At 32.0% G+C, this 16732-nt stretch overlaps 2 protein-coding genes across 6 annotated transcripts in view; one reads left to right on the top strand and one right to left on the bottom strand.

The window, feature by feature from the left end:
* Nucleotides 1-3265, bottom strand: part of LOC107449378 (HEAT repeat-containing protein 6) — a 140013-nt gene extending 136748 nt beyond the window's left edge. For 2 of the 4 annotated variants that reach the window (XM_087156224.1, XM_087156223.1), the window contains exon 1: nucleotides 2912-3206. In XM_087156224.1, coding sequence (XP_087012350.1) covers nucleotides 2912-3034 — 123 coding nt within the window. In that variant the 5' untranslated portion in view covers nucleotides 3035-3206. Of the gene's footprint in view, nucleotides 1-2119; nucleotides 2180-2911 lie in introns of all 4 variants that reach the window. The other 2 variants (XM_087156225.1, XM_087156222.1) reach the window with 2 other exon arrangements.
* A 2089-nt stretch (nucleotides 3266-5354) lies between these two features.
* The window catches only part of LOC107449382 (glypican-6), a 51503-nt gene continuing 40125 nt past the window's right edge, over nucleotides 5355-16732 (top strand). The window contains exon 1 of one of the 2 annotated variants that reach the window (XM_087155992.1): nucleotides 5355-5448. Coding sequence is in view for 1 of the 2 variants with exons in the window: in XM_016064891.4 (XP_015920377.1) it covers nucleotides 14544-14688 (145 nt within the window). In the remaining variant the exon portion in view is untranslated. Of the gene's footprint in view, nucleotides 5449-14032; nucleotides 14689-16732 lie in introns of those variants that run through there. The other variant, XM_016064891.4, reaches the window with a different exon arrangement.

The raw sequence follows: 16732 nt of genomic DNA, 5'->3' as shown, positions 1-16732 counted from the left end.
CACGCACCTTCTACTTGAGGAGTACCAGCCATCTTTAATTTAACTTCAAGTTTCATTCGCTCCAACTCATATTCTCTCTCTTCTTTTCACCGCATTGCCTCTGCTTCAGCTGCTTCTTTTAATTTCAACGCCTCTGATTCAGCTTCCTCCTTCAACTGAACCTTCTTCTCCTCTTCCTTACGTTGTTTTCTTTCCTCGATAATAGTAAAAAATAATTCTTTAGCGAACTCCTCTTCATACATATCATCTTCTGTTATGGCTTTTTTTCAATTAAATTATTGTCATAGTTGGATTAACATCTATTTCTAACTCTGATGCTAACACTAATAAATCTCCCTTTAATCCATTGCCCAAGAATGCCATGGTTAAGATTAAATAATAAATCAAAAATTTAATCCAATAAATTTTAACTTAAATGTGTAGATATTTTACCAAAGAAAAAAATTATACCCTTGCTAACTCAAAGAAAATAAATATATTTACCTCAATTAAGTACTTAGCTAAACAATAAAAAAATCATAAAATTTAAATTGAAACAAAACTGTAAATTTTATGACACTGTAATTTTATATTTTTTTAAATAGGTTATTTAATAACAAGGAACAGCAATGATGAGAACCAAACCGAAAACAATAAGAAAAATATTATTCATCCGAAACAAAAATTTTCAAGAATAAATCCAATTATAATGAAAAATGTATCTCATAAAAATATTATATCAAAATATAAATCGTCATTTAAATCCTTAATTAAGCTAAAAGTAATATCTAAAGATAGACGTGAAAATCAAAACAAAATATAAATGCTTCTACTCTTTACCTTCATAAACTCAAACACAAATTTAAAATTTTTAATAAAATTAAAAAAAAATATATATATATAAGCAATCAGTATCTGTAGAAAAAAATTTATGAACGGATTAAATAACAGCTCTAGCAAAAGTAATAAATACATCAAAGCAAGAAAGAAAAAAAAAAGTATTCGATTTCTTTCAAAACCGCAATGATGAATAAGCTAATTTTCCCCCTACTTCCTGTTTAAAACAGAAATATTTCTCATGCTTCGTTATTAATTTTATAATGATTTTACTTACAGAAATCACTTAATTTACTACACTCAATACATAGAAAACTATATAAATAAATATTTGCACATTTCTAAGAGAAAAACAAATAACTTTCTTCAATATATATCTTTGTATATCTAATCAAAAAATGATTAGATATACAAAGTAATTATTTTACACTGTTTCAAAATTTTTTCGACACTTCTATTATATACTAGCACTCAAAATCAATATACTTACTGTTCTATTCACATAAAAAAATTGTCAAAACACTTTAAACAGTAACACATTCACATTCTACATCTGGACGATATGATATCTAGATAATATTGGTATATGTTAACCATGAGATTATTTCAGATATAATAAGGAAGGGTACCTTTTTTTTACAAATCGGAACACTTGCATTCAGGATGAATATTGCTTTGTAAACAAATCGAAAAGATAATACTGGTATAGGCCAACCATTGAATTATCTCAAATATAACAAGAAAGGGTACCTCTTTCACAAATTGGAACACTTGTATTCAGGATGAATACTGCTTTGTAATTAAATCGAAATCGGAGCACAAATAGCACATTCCTTAATCTTCGGAGAAAATTTCCTATCTTAAACGATCTCAAGGATTGAGATTATCTTTTTGCCAGAATTTTTATTTATTTCCATCATCAAATATTAGCACTTATTGGATTTTTAATCACCGAACAACAACGGTTCAGCCACGACTTTCATATCTCGTCAGGTGCCTCCAATTTATTTGTCTGTAACGTATTTCTCAACAAACGTGGTAATAAACAAAAACAATTTATTTAAAAATAACAACAAAAAAAAACACACAAATTTTCATTCATGACTCTATAGCAGAGAGGAGAGGATCTCCTACAACTTACTCTCTTAAAAATCACTGACTATTACGCATGTGCAGTTCGTTTCTGTTCAGTTGTGGTTAGGGAGATATTACAATAGTTATACTTTAGTAAAGCGTACAAGCATTCTTGTCCATGATTCAAATTAAAAAAAATTTAAATAAAACTTAAGTGGTCATTATTTACCCCAGAAACAGAGTGATCGTGAATTATCCAGGGTCACCCTACCTGACACAAATTTTGTGCCTGGAAGAGAAAATAAAATATTTGAGATATTTTATAGTTATTTAGCTCATCAAAAGTAAAACTTCATAAAAGCAAGTAAAAAAATTATTTTCAGAATAGAAAACACTTAGGGTATTTGTTGCAAGTATTTTTGCACCTGTGTTAACCCCATAACAATCGGTTAATTTTCAAGAAAACGGTTATATAATTGCCTATTTTTTTTTATCCCTGAAAATTTATTAGTGCTGACATCTAGTTTAAAATAAACTATCTACATTTACCTTAAAATTATCCTGGTACTGCCATCTGGTGCGTAAAATCAGAAATATGTGGCGTAACTACCACTACAAATATTAAATACCAAATCACTAGTATATAAGTTATGTTAACTCGATTCTATCTTGAGGTACCTTTTGATAGATAAAGGTTGACATAGTCTAAGATTAATCCCCCACAAATAAAATGTTTTCCAGGCAAAAGAAAGTAATTAGTTTAATTCTCATTGGCGCATTACTACTGAACACTGCAGCCCGGAAATATCACGGAAGCGAGAAATAGAGGGCGAAAACTCACCCCATCATTTTCACGGGAAGGAGAAGGAAGGGGTTAATGTGATATAGGCCAGGAAAAAACAATCAAAGCAACATAGGAAGATTTATGAACTGAATGTTAATCAGTTATTTAAAAATATTATTATAATATATTTTATGTATTATGAATAATAAAGATATTTTCAAACACAGAAATTTTTACCTCAGATTCCTTTGCTACATTTGCAGTACTCAATAGATTTATTCGATCAAAAATATTATTTAAATCGGTTTCTTCAAGTGAAACAGATTCTTTAATTATGCTTAAATATTCTCCAACAGACATTGAGGAATATTTCAAGTTCAAAATTTTCTGATTTGTTTTAAGTTTATTAAAAATTAATGACTTGCTAGAGCTAATTTTTGCGTGAATGAAATAATGTTACAAAATTTTGTTTGACAGAATGCAAGAATATAGATTGAGTATGATTTTTATGCTTCATAAATGCGCTTGTAGCTATCATGGATTAAAAGAGATGTATTAGAGAATCTTAAATCCTATTTTCACAAGCCCATGTGAATTGAATTGGGTATACTATTCGCGATCGCAACACTCGAATACGCCATCTGGGGAGAGACCGGTTTCATGCCTTTAGCCCTTCTCCCTTCCCTCTCCTCCTCTTTTCAGTTGTATAGGAATGTACTACGATATTTTCCCTTTTCTTAATATTTTTCCTTTTTATTTAATCAAAATATTTTTTAAAATTTCCGTGATACTTTTCTTTAGAACTATGTTTAATGCAGTTTTCAGTTTCATATAGTGTTTCAAGTTGAAAGATTTTAATCTATATGAAAATCAAGAGAGAAACTAACGTACTTCCTTCCTCTATGACTTTCCGCACGCTAATGGGGAAAGCATGTGAAGTGTTGCCATAGGAAAAGAGTTCTGCTGTACGCCACCTGCAGCCCATTTCGATCGCCAATATCCTACGTCACAGGTTGTGTTATTTCTACTAAATTTAACCCATGAACGGCATTTTCTGCGAGCCTAACTTCAAGCCACAAATAAACAAACGAAGTGTTTGATCGTTTAAATAGCTGCTCGCCAGATTTTATTGCATTATAAAGAAAAGTAATTGATATTCGATTTTTGATTAATAATTGATTTATGTGGATAGTGGCATTTATGTGGATAGGGGCATAGAATTTAGCATTGCGTCATGGTAAATATTATTCCTACTAAGTGGAAGTAGCTGTGTTTTTTTTATATTATACCCAATTAAAGTGTGGTAGATGCGCGATCATAACTGATAACTAAATCCCATAAATCTTATTAGTTAATTTTATCATCACTATCACTTGCAGCCAGTGCCGGATTAAGCGTACACGGGGCCCTAAGCCATTCAAATTGTTGGGGCCCTTAGATTAAATGTTTTAAATTTCTAAAAAATAATAATAACATTTTGATGTTGCAGTTGTAGTTCATTTACGTCGCACTAGAGCTGCACAATGGGCTATTGGCGACAGTCTGGGAAACCTCCCTGAGGATGATCCGAAGACATGCCATCACAATTTTGATCCTCTGCACCCCTGCTTCGGTAGCCCGACGACCTGCACGCGAAGTCGAGCACTTTACGGCAGAACAGTTTAACGAGGACCGATACCGCACACCCTCGATCCCAACCTCAGACTGATCCAAGTGCTCACCCATCCACACACTGACCGCAACCAGTGATGCTTGACTTCGGTGATCTACTGGGAACCGTGTCTTAACGATCAGTCCACTGCGGGACCATAACACTTTGAAAAGAAATTGAAATTTATTAACACTTCAGTTGATGCACTAGATAACTTCTTTTTCTTTTAAAACGTGTCAATGGATGGTGTTTTCTACACTAGGGAAAGCTGCAAGCTCCATACCGCCTATTGCGGGTTACTGTTTCCGGGTTTTTTTTTTTAAGTCATTTGGCTCACAACCCAAGTAGCACCGGAATATTGTAACAGATTTAGTCTACATCGACCGACATTGTCAATATTGGCGAAAATCGACATTGTGTGTACGATAGTGTACGATTCCCGTCGATTTCACATTAAAAGTCTGTTTGTAAAACTTTTCATTCTAATCTTTATTGTGTTTGTTGACGTATTTTGTCTTTTAAATTAATCATTTAAAAAACAAAAAATGACGTCAAATTTTCATAATTCCAAATAATAAATTTAAAATATAAATTTAGAGATATCCGAAATGCTGAGAGATATCGATCGACGTTCCCCAAATTTTTTACTATATCGAACAATATTCCCAGGTAGCAAAAAATATGATCTAATATTAGAAAAATGCAATATAAGACTGCAGTGCTAGAAAACGCAAGACTCTTGAATCCTATCTTCTAATATTAGAACTAATATTACATAAAATTAAATAGTATTCGATCTAGCATTTAAACTTTCAAAATTTTCATCTATTTTATTACTTTTGGTCCAGCGCCACATTTTTGCGAAAGGTTATCCCATATTATTAATAAATAAACATTTATTTATGAAGGAAAACTATAAATTAAATATTACTTAAAATATCATTTTCAGCCAATGCACTTTTATGGCAGAAAGCGCAAGATAATATTAGTGGTAGTTTCTGAACGATTGAACTAGAAAAACTTTTTCAACTGTTTATGTTGAGCTGTAACTCCTTCATGCTTGTTTACAAGACGACCTCGCCATCTTGTTTTAGCTCAGCAGCTTTCGTTTCAACTATTTAAGGTATTTATAATTTAGTAGTTTTTTGCAAACTTTATAAATTTCAATGATAGTTACATGATAAAGTAGTATCATAGGTAATGTTTTTTCCTTGAGTTAAAAATCAGCTAGAAAAGTAATTTAAAGCACGATGTGTTTGAGATTGTAGATGTTGTAGAAACATTCAGTGTATTTAATAAACTCGACCGCTAAATTAAAATATTTAAGAATTAACTTATTGATCATGTATCCAATAAGGTCAGTAAATATTTTGTATTGTGATCACTATTGTTCACTCGTAGTAGTTGACTTCTTTGTTGAAACGTATTATCTAGCTGTAAGTAATAAGTACTGTTTTTCTGCAAAAATGAAAAAGACAAAAGTAATTGTCTGTAAGCAAATTAGCCGTGTTAAATCAAAAGTAAAATATATATATTTATAATCTGCTACTTTTAGCGCAGTTAAAACCATTATATTGTAGAATGTTTAAATAGTTTAATACAAACAATATTGCTAGCATATTAAAATTTCATGTTTAAAATATTGTACAACAATGAATTAAACATTTCTATTTAAATATAGACTGATTTTTATTTGAATATGGACTAATCTGTATGTCTTTGATTCATCATTATTTATATTAATTTGTAAATGATTAAAAAATAAACAATAATATGGTCTATTCAAAATGGTGATTATGGTGATCAAATAGTCACCAGTTCTTTCAATGCAAAAAAAAGGTTCAATACAGACATACTTCATCCGGGCAATGCTTTACGCGGCTCTATAGTTTTTGGAATGCGATTTCGAAGTTCATTTTGTCAGCTAAATCAGACAGAGAAAGTGAAGTTGAATGCAGGTGAACTATAGCAGCCAGAGAAAACAGAGTTAATTTAAACAAACAATTTTAAGTTTGAACGATAAAAAAAAAAGGAAGAAGATAGTCATGAACGTGAACATTTTCAAAATTCAGAACGGAACTGACAGGGGGAGCACATTTTTGTGCTTTTGCAAGGTTTGTAGAGTAGCTACCACTACAGCAATACAAGATAAAATTCTGGCAGACAAATTCTGGTGGTGGAGTACTTTGGTGGGTCCACCACTACAAAAATTCAATTCCAATTCACTAGTATATAAAACATGTTAAGTCGATTCTATGATGGGGTACCTTTTCATAGATGATGGTTGACAGGGTCGATAACTACTCACATTGGTGGTTTTTGGACGTGATGTGAACATGCCTATCTTGACAGAAACTTCCACTTCGATTTGACATTCCACGCTCAGAGCTTGACTAAGGCAGATGCATACGGGACAGTTGAACCGGGCCCCCACATCAGAGAGGGGCCCCCAAATCGAATAGAAAGTTAATTTTACGTTCCCTTCCTTATAAACTTTTTTTTGAAATAAAATATCAGTACAGTGAAAAATCTGTCAGTTTTATGTTTGCTTCTTCATTAATCTATATTTCGTAAATCCACGGGGCTTTCTAGGGGCGGAATTCAGCTAAATTTTTGCAATTAAGATGGACAAATTTGACCAATCAAAATCCTGTACTTTTACATATCGCAAAATGCGGTATGTTTTCAAAAATACGCACTAAAGTGAGCCATCGTAAGTGCGAAAATGTAGCCTAATTCCGCCCTATTGTCAGCAAGGACACGAATCTTTCGTAGCTCGGTGACAGAAAACTGCATGATGGACGTCAGAAAATCAATAAAATGAACGCTATTTCATCTGACCTATTTTATGTTCTTCTCTCGTTATATATGTTGAAAAGTCCGGTTCTTCATTACTAAACCACACTAGGTCAGTTAAGAATGGTGTAAATATCGTTTTCATAAAGTTCCACTCAGTAGAGAGGACAGATCTTCGGGACTATAAATAGTGTGATGGGCAATCTAAGACGTCATATAAAACATGAATTCCTCTTTATAATTCTCTCACAATTGATTTGTCGATATTTCTTGTAAGCAGTATTCCAAATGCCTGCCTATAACGGGATCAATATTTCATTCACATCCACAAAACGCATCTGCCGAGAAATTTGCTCAATTTTCATACAAATAGTTTTCTCCCCTCTGTCTCTTGGGGGGAATTGCCTCTCCCGATATCATGCAAATCCCTTTTTTAGTCATCTTTTGGTTGGAATGAAGGGTGATTTGTCTTATTACCCTCCGCCTACCAATATCTTTTTATCGTCTTCCGTGAAAGGGATGCACTCGGGAGCAAAAGAAGCTCTGCACTGGAAACGTTTCGCTGTGCGCAAAATAAAAAACGGACATTGACGGAGTATTTGCTCGAATGATTGAATTTTCACTTAGGATGCAATATGAATGATTTGAAATGTGGATTTTAAGCAGGAAAAAGAGCACTAGGGATAGGAGGAAATAAAATAGCGCAGTTGATATTTTAAAATACAAAATTGGACGTAAAACAGCTTTTTCATGAATGCAATTTTTTTAACCGCTTCCCTGATTATCCCGAGTTAACTCGGGTACGTAAATAATGCAAATATTTATTATCCTGAGTAAACTCGGGCACAGCAGAATTTGTCAATGCGTTTTGTTTTATCACGTTTTTATTCGGCAGGAAGCAAAACAAAAAAGAAAAATAATCTGCTGTGATTGGAAGTTTGCGAATATTTGTTTGGGAAGTTTGCTATTTGTGAGAAAGCAGACGTATTTTGTGCGATTGTATATACGATGGTTGATGAATTTAAATAGAAAAAAAAAGAGTAAAAAAATGGCATTCGCGAAAGAAAGTGAAAGTAATGCCGATGAATTTTCAGATGATGAAGATGCGAACATATACAAAGACTCATACTTAACTTTTTTCATCGGCCCGACATAATGTGGGATAGTAAACTGATGGTAAATTAAATATTTTTTACGCATAAAGAAATTAAAATTTCAACTTAGAACTTGTGTATTATGTTTTATTTTAGTTCCCTGTCTTGATTACTGAAATAAAAAAATTAGTTGATTTTTTGCATTTTTTCTTCTTTAAAATAATTGGTAAAGAAAGCGGTGCAGATGATATTTTAAAACACAAAATTGGACACAAAAACGTATTTTCATGAATAAATGTACCTTTTTTTAAAAAAAAAGATTCGAACTTTTGACTCTCAAATATCAGATGAAGGGATGAGGGGATGAGTTTAAAAAATTATGGTCCAAACGGAATCGATTGAATAGCTCTCGAAAAATAATAATTTAATCACACACATGCACACATATATATATATACATAAAGTTTCTTGAAGTCAGTAACTATTTGATCTATCCCAATTAAATTTTGGATTTTTTTTAAATTTAGAATTATAGATTTTAAGATAGGGAAATGTTATTTCCTTAAAAATCAAACGACTGCAATTCATGACACATTTTGGATGTTGTCATCGTAAATGTGAAAAAATCTATATCTTTTCTTATAAATTAAGTTTTGAACATAGCAATTGAAAATATTCGGGATGATGTAAATATGCGTATCTCCCACACCAAACAATAACGAGGAATAATTGTTGAAAATAATTTTTTGCATGTATAAACCTTTCTTATGACTGCGTGCTACCCTCCAAATACTTACAGTTACAGATAAATTTGTAAATAATAAAATTTACATCTTAGGGTTCAAACTGCTGTCCTAAAGTAATGACACCCTATTTCCGGATATAAAAATAAGGTGTGTTTTATTTTTTTATTAAAAGAATGTTCATTTTCTGAGTGGGATTTTAAAACTCAACATGTAATTTGAAAATAGAAATCTATTGAAAGCCCACCCCTCAAACAAATCCGTGAAAATCCGATGATGATCTACAGAGTGTGAGAGGGTGAGATATAATTTATACATTTAAAAAAAAAAAAATTTAAAAATGATAAAATGACAAAAAAATAAAATAAAAATGTTCTGCAAGAAGATTTGGAGGTAAAATATAAAGCTGCTAAAAAATCACTACTTTCTGAGATTTTTTTAAAGGACAGTCAAATGTGTTCCGACATAATTTTAAAAAAGTTTATTACAGTTGGATTGTTCAACGGGGTTCACAAAACTTTGCCAAATTATGTTTGTAGTGTATCTACCACTACGAAAATATAATTCCAATTTCCTAGTATAGAAGACATGTTAACTCGATTCTATATTGCGGTACCTTATCATAAATGAAGGTTGACAGGATGGATAACTACTCACTCCCCACATGTGTGACCCGGACGTTATATGAACACGCCTACTGTGACAGAAACTCCCACTTCGCTATGAACACGCCTACTTCGATGGAAGGCCCACATTGAACAGTTGACTTGTTACTTGTGACGGCGACATTAACCTCCTCATGCTGTTGCTTCTGAGTCTCGATCACACGCAACGTATAAACTCGACTGTTAAAGGTAACACAGGAGCGTCCACAGCCATTAACTTAATACAGCTCTCACAACCAGCACTCAAAAGGTATGGTGATCTTAATACAGCTTTCCCGGCTTCTCACAAGACAGCAATGAATCAACTAGTGGCATCGCATTCATTGAATTCTATTACAGATAAAATTCTGGTGTGTGAGTACTGTAGTGTATACACTACTACAAAATAACAATTCCAATTCACTAGTATATAAGACATGTTAACTCGATTCTATGATAGGGTACCTTTTCATACATGTAGGTTGACAGGGTCGATAGCTACTCACTCCCCACAATGTTGCTAACTTGGCTACAGTGGACTCTTAACAAGTTTTTTTTTAAAAATAATGTTACATTGCTGTAACTTGCAGGGATTGTTTATATTTAGATAGAGAACATAAAATAAAATAGTTTGACACATAATCCATGCGGTAACATGAAAAATTTAATTTTTTAAAAAAAAAATTATGTAATATACTAAACAATCGTACTAAAGGAATATTTTATAGACAAGTTAAGGGGCAAACAATGGGTCAAAATAGGTTCCACGTAAAAACCGGAGAAAAGTTCTGTATGCCTACTATTCGGGTGAACAACGTGTGAGGCGTGGCATGATCAGTAGAGAAGCGGCCTGGTGGTCAAAGAAATTTGAAGTCTCAGAGTTCGATCCCGGTCAAAGGTTAACGTTTAAAAAGATTTTATTATTTTTTTAATTTATTTTTTTATCTTATTTATTTTTCAATATTTTGACATGAATAAAGTGTTCTTTAAGAAAAAATTATTATTTTTCCTTTATAAAGAGCGAATAATAGCTAAAAAAAAAGAATTAATTTAGGCCCCGACTCTACGCTGACGAATCCTCCATCCTTACCTCCACTTAATATATTCACTTATAATTTTCAAACTTTTAAAGAAATTATACTTTAATATTGGCGATCGAAATGGGCTGCAGGTGGCGTAAAGAAGAGCTCTCTACCTATGGCGACACTTCACATGCTTTCCCCATTACCGAGTGGAAAGTCATAGAGGAAGGAAGTACGTTAGTTTCTCTCTTGATTTTCATATAGATTAAAATCTTTTAAGTTAGAAAACTATATGGAACTGAAAATTACATTAAACATAGTTCTAAAGAAAAGTATCATGGCAATTTAAAAAAATATTTTTATTAAATAAAAAGTCAAAATATTAAGAAAAGGGAAAATATCGTAGTACATTCCAATACAACTGAAAAGAAGAAGAGAGGGAAGGGCTAAAGGCATGAAACCGGTCTCTCTCCAGATGGCGTATTCGAGTGCTTCGATCGAGTGTTACTTTACTGAAAATTGTAGTAAAGTAATTTCTTATAGACGTATTAGGGGACCCACAATGAACAAAAATAGGTTCCGGTGAAAAACCGCTGAGAACCTCTTTAGGCATAATATTCGGGGCAACAGCATATGAGGCGAAGCATGGTTACCAAAGAAATTTAAAGTCCTAGGGGTCCGGTGTTCGATCCCAGTCAAAGGTCTATTTTAAAATATTTTTTTATTGCTTATTTTATTTTATCTTTTTAAATTTTTTTTCAATATTTAAACTTGAATAAAGTGTTCATTGTCCAAAAATTATTATCCCACCTGTCATATTTTAGTGATATTCTCTATTAAATCAATCTTTTAAAATTTTAGCAAGTTAGAGCTTCATTTTAAAGTTTGGTATAAAATTTAATCTTTACATCTATAGCAAATCTAGGTTTACAACTATAAATTTTAAATTTAGAACTATACTACGTTTTCAACGCTAATTTTAAGATCGTTCATCAAATGCAGCCCTCAACCACATAACGCTTAGATAAGATCTTTAAAAGATTGCACTGTCGTAGTCTAAAGTTCTATAAGTGGCCCAGTTCTATTAAACACTTTCAGTCCGGGGGGATTTTCAGGGCACGAACCTGCAAAATTAAAGTTATAAGATATATTAAAGAAAGATAAATGGTAATTTGTATACTGAGCGTCGGAGACATATTTTATCCGTTTTTTTAGCTATTTTTCGCTCTTTCCAAAAAAAAAAGAATAAAATGTTTTTCAATTTTTTACAATAAAAGTTAAATAGAATTCTCCTTCAAAATATTGTTCCAATAAAACATGCTATTAAAATGTTACATAATTTTTTTGTTATTGTTTCTTTAATAAAATATTTTTATTTTTTTCGCAAATACAATTTCTGTAAAATTTTTAAAAAACATCCTCACTATATTTAAAAAAAATAAATATAGTTTCATTAAAATTAAAAACATAGCGAAAGCATCTTTTCTCTAGTCTTAACTTGGTAATCTCAACTTTGAGTGAATGCTATGCGCAAGTGATATAGGAATTTACAGACATACAAGTATGCTGATTAGCTAATTCGATTTCCAGTAAAACAATTAATAAGTGCGGTACTGCCTGATATAACTGTCTTGGCAAGAATGACAAAATGTAAAAAGTGAACTAATTCAGTTCTAGATTAACACATCCAATTATTTATATCAGGGGAATTAAATATGGTATGTTATAAACACAAATTCTTTTAAATATAGTTATGCGTTTAATGAAACATAAATACAGTATATTTGTAAAATGATCCTAACAATTAAGTATTTTTAATATCAAAAAGAATTAATGAGTTATTTTAACAAATTTGTTTATCTCACACTTATAAATTAATTTCCAGATGAACAACACGAGCTTGCAGAATAACGCAAGTTACACGAATAAAGTTTTCTTATAAGAAAACTTAAATTATACTACGGATAATATATATATATATATATATATATATATATATATATATATATATATATATATATATATATATATATATATATATATATATATATATATATATATATATATATATATATATATATATATATATATATATATATATATATATATATATATATATATATATATATATATATATATATATATATATATATATATATATAGGGTGATGCATAAAGGATGGGCAAAATTTTAGAACGTGATAGTAAACATCCAAGAAAATTTTTTTTTATCGAGGAATGCATGGTCGAAAACAAAACGCAAAGGTGCTGGCGCATTTAGTAAGTTATTTCATGCAAACGTGCTTTCGATACTTCTGAAAAAACTGAAATTTTAACGAAAAACGCATGCATAAGCGTTTATTAATTTGTTTACTTTAATTTATTTCTTATAGCTTAAGGCGAGGAGAAAAAAACGTTTATCGAATTGCGGCTTAGGTTAATGTAATTTTGTTCTCCCTCTACATTTCCACGAATCATCGCTAATTCCAAATGCAAGCTCCAATTATCTCATCCCTGATAGGGTCTGCGTATACGCAGCCCAACGACCTGCACGCGAAGTTGAGCACTTTACGGTAGAACGAGGACCGATTCCGCATGCCCTTGGTCCCTATGCGGGCTGATCAAAGTGGTCACCCACCCTCTTACTGACCACATTATAGTATTATAATTATTTGGCTTTATTGGAATTACATACATTTGCAGGATTGTGTGCTCAATTTTGGCTTAAGAATCTTTGTCAAGTAGAAAGACACATAGAACAACTCAGAAAAAGACATCACAAAGGGTTACTGCGGGATTCGGGCCCACCATGTTCTTGTTTCGCACAACGTTTGGCAAATGATACCGCTCGACTAGGGATGTCTTTTAAACCTATTTGATTGGCTCGTATCATAATTGTTTTCATCGTTGTTTCTGGTTCAGATAAGTAGACATCGTTGTTTTCATCGTTGTTCGTAATCGTTGTTTCTGGTTCAGATAAGAAGGTCCCGCAGTGGACTGATCGTTAAGAAACGGTACCTAGCAGATCACCGAAGTCAAGCATCATTGGCTACGGTCAGTGTGCGGGTGGGTGACCACTTGGATCAGTCTGCGTAGGGACCGAGGGTGTGCGGTATTGATCCTCGTTAAACTGTGCTACCGTAGAGTGCTCGACTTCGCGCGCAGGTCGTCGGGCTACCGAAGCAGGGGTGCCATCCTCTCTGCAGAGGATCAAAATTGTGATGGTTTGTCTTCGGATCATCCTCAGGGATGTTTCCCAGACTGTCGCCAATAGCCCATTGTGCAGCTCTAGTGCGACGTAAATTAACTACAACAACAACAACTCTAGTGCGGCGTAAATTAACAACAGCAACAGATAAGTAGACTCTAAAAACAAGCAAGCTATAAGCGCATTGCAGCAAAGAGCTCTAAAATAACTCGTCAGTCATCATCATCAGCAGATTAGAAGGGGCTAGAGTTGGGGTAATGTAGGTATTATACAAAACAAAAAAGAAAGAAAAAAAATATCGATAAGCAAAATATAGTGCTTAAAATAGTTAAATAGTTTCACTATTATATAGTTTATTCAGTTAGAAGTAGTTTAATCTTAAAGATCAAATAATTTGGCGCATACTACTTTACTCTGAATGCTTATCCACAATAACTGCTAGTCTTTTATTTTTTTTATCGAAAATATCCCTGCTTATACTGTGGACCATGTAAAAGAATGTAACTAAAATACTATGCTAGCCATAAATGAATGTAATGGTTAGCTATGTAAAACATACAAGATAGGGAAAAATACTTTGCTTATAATCACATCATTGAATTGTTTTAACAGAACAAAGATACTTTTTTATTCTGATCTCAGCTTGCTTACTATGCTTTGAGTTAAGGGTATTTTTTTTCTCCAATTCATAGTGATTCCCATAAGTATCGGTATGAAACAATTTGTTTGTTTTGCTTTTGTTCTTGTATTAGTGAAAATAATCAGTGGTAAAGAACCTTTGCCATGCTCTAATGTCAAATATGCATACACTGCTAAAGGTTTTGATGATGGAGATGTTCCTCCTTCAGCTATTTCTGGTAAGAATGATTTTATTTTTTAAATATTCTGAATTGTATCTAAACTGAAAATATTTGACTGCTACATTATTGATGTTTTTTTTTTTTTTTTTTTAAATTTGTTGTACTGGTGTTATTATATGTTTGTCAACAATAGTATTTTTGAAAACAAATGCAGTATTCAATTCCCAATGCCCTTATATAGCTATTTATTTCAATAGATTTTGTCTCTACTGTGTACTTTTTAGTGGGAAGGTTTCTGTACCCAGTGGCGTAGCGAGCTTAACTCGCGCCCGGGGCACAATACCCTTTTAGCGCCCCCCCCCCATTCGAAAACCATATAATATTATATGTTAAATATATATGGTTTATATATAGGCGACTTGGATTATAGCAAATTAATAAATAAAGTCATAGACTCAAGCCAGGCTTTAAATTTGAGACAAAAAATGTAGTTGAGAGAGCAAGACTAGATTTTGAAATGTATATGATCATCTAGAATTAGTTCAAAAGATACCTATTATTTATTTTACATATTTATAAAGAAATATTTTAAAAACACGCAGTTTTTAAACAATGAAAAAGTAAATATTTATTATCTCTAAGGAGATACATATATTTAATAATCATATGATTATAATACATTAATAAAACTATTACTATGTCCAAATTTTCCGTGCTTTTGATGAAGCAAATGTATCAATAATATCATCAAAATTGATCATTTAAAATTTTTCTCCTTCCACACTTAAAAATGCTAGGTCACTTAGGCGATCTGTCAAAATTAATTTTAATTTGCTGAATGAACATTTGCAGCTGGCAATTGATACTGAGATAGTCAGGAGTATTTGAAATGCCGCTCTCAGATTTGGAAAAACATCTTCATTCGAGATTGATTATAAAAGTAAGAAATTCTAATGGAGTTTTAGGTTTAATTTCTTTTCTACTGTGGAGTAACATTTTGCTGTCACATATTTTGATAAAAAGTTCTATTACATTGAAATCTGTATTATAAAATTCACCCAGATTTTTAAAAAAATTTTTCGAGGTCGTTATCAACATTATCCTTGTTTAATAAATTTTCAACGTCTAGTAGAAATCCAAATTTGAAATTAAGGTCACTTAATCGTGTACACATTTCTTGTTGGAGACGATCAAGAGTGCTTTTCATAACGCGAGAAATTTCACTTTCTGCGGAAAGACCACCATAGCCAATTCTCCAGGCACGTATTGTTGTATCCATATCCCATTTTTCACAAAGAGACTCTGCTTTTTCTATCACCTCTTTACAGAGCTTGTCTCAAATTTCGGCTAGTTGAATCGCTAATGATTCAAGATCATGGAATACTTCTCTAAAATTCATTCTAGGATCTTGTAATCTGAGCTGCACACGATCAATCCTTCTTAAGATTTCATACCAGAAATGAAGTAAAGTTATAAAACTAAAGGTTAGTATATTTTGCAACAGAATTATAGCTTCACTTCTGTTGTCACTTGTAGTGGTAGTGTGCTCTGCTAACTTTTCTATTAGCTCTTTTATATTCTCTAGCCCATAGATGATAACGATAACCGCTTGTATTCTAGCGCTCCATCGCGTTTCAGATGTGTGACCTGCCATCACGGCAGCATTATCGTAACATTGTGTTCTGCAGTTTGTTAATGAAATTTCATCGTAATTTAACTTCTCTAAAATTGTATTTTTGATCGAGGTTGCATCTTTAGCATGTATTTCAATAAAACTCAAAAAAGATTCTTTGATGGAAACTTTTTTATTGATAAAATCAGCATCTACATACCTAGCGACTTGGGACATTTGTTCTCGATGAGAGATATCAGGAGTTGAATCAAACAAAAGTCTATAATATTTATTTCTTTTGATATCGTTTGTTAGTTGATTTCGAACTTTAGATGCCAGAAGATGAATGAATTGATTTTGAATCTGTGGTGACAAATATGAGAACAACAAATTTTTCTGTTAACGAATTTTTTCATACTCTATTCACTTAATAATAGAAGCGTCGAGTCGATGTAGTAAGTAATCTTATTTGATTTATTACTTACCAAG

This window comes from Parasteatoda tepidariorum, chromosome 12 (genome assembly GCF_982258835.1).
Source record: "Parasteatoda tepidariorum strain Cologne lab strain chromosome 12, Ptep-v5.0, whole genome shotgun sequence".
NCBI lineage: Eukaryota > Metazoa > Arthropoda > Arachnida > Araneae > Theridiidae > Parasteatoda > Parasteatoda tepidariorum.
This window is presented reverse-complemented; position numbering and strand designations above follow the sequence as displayed.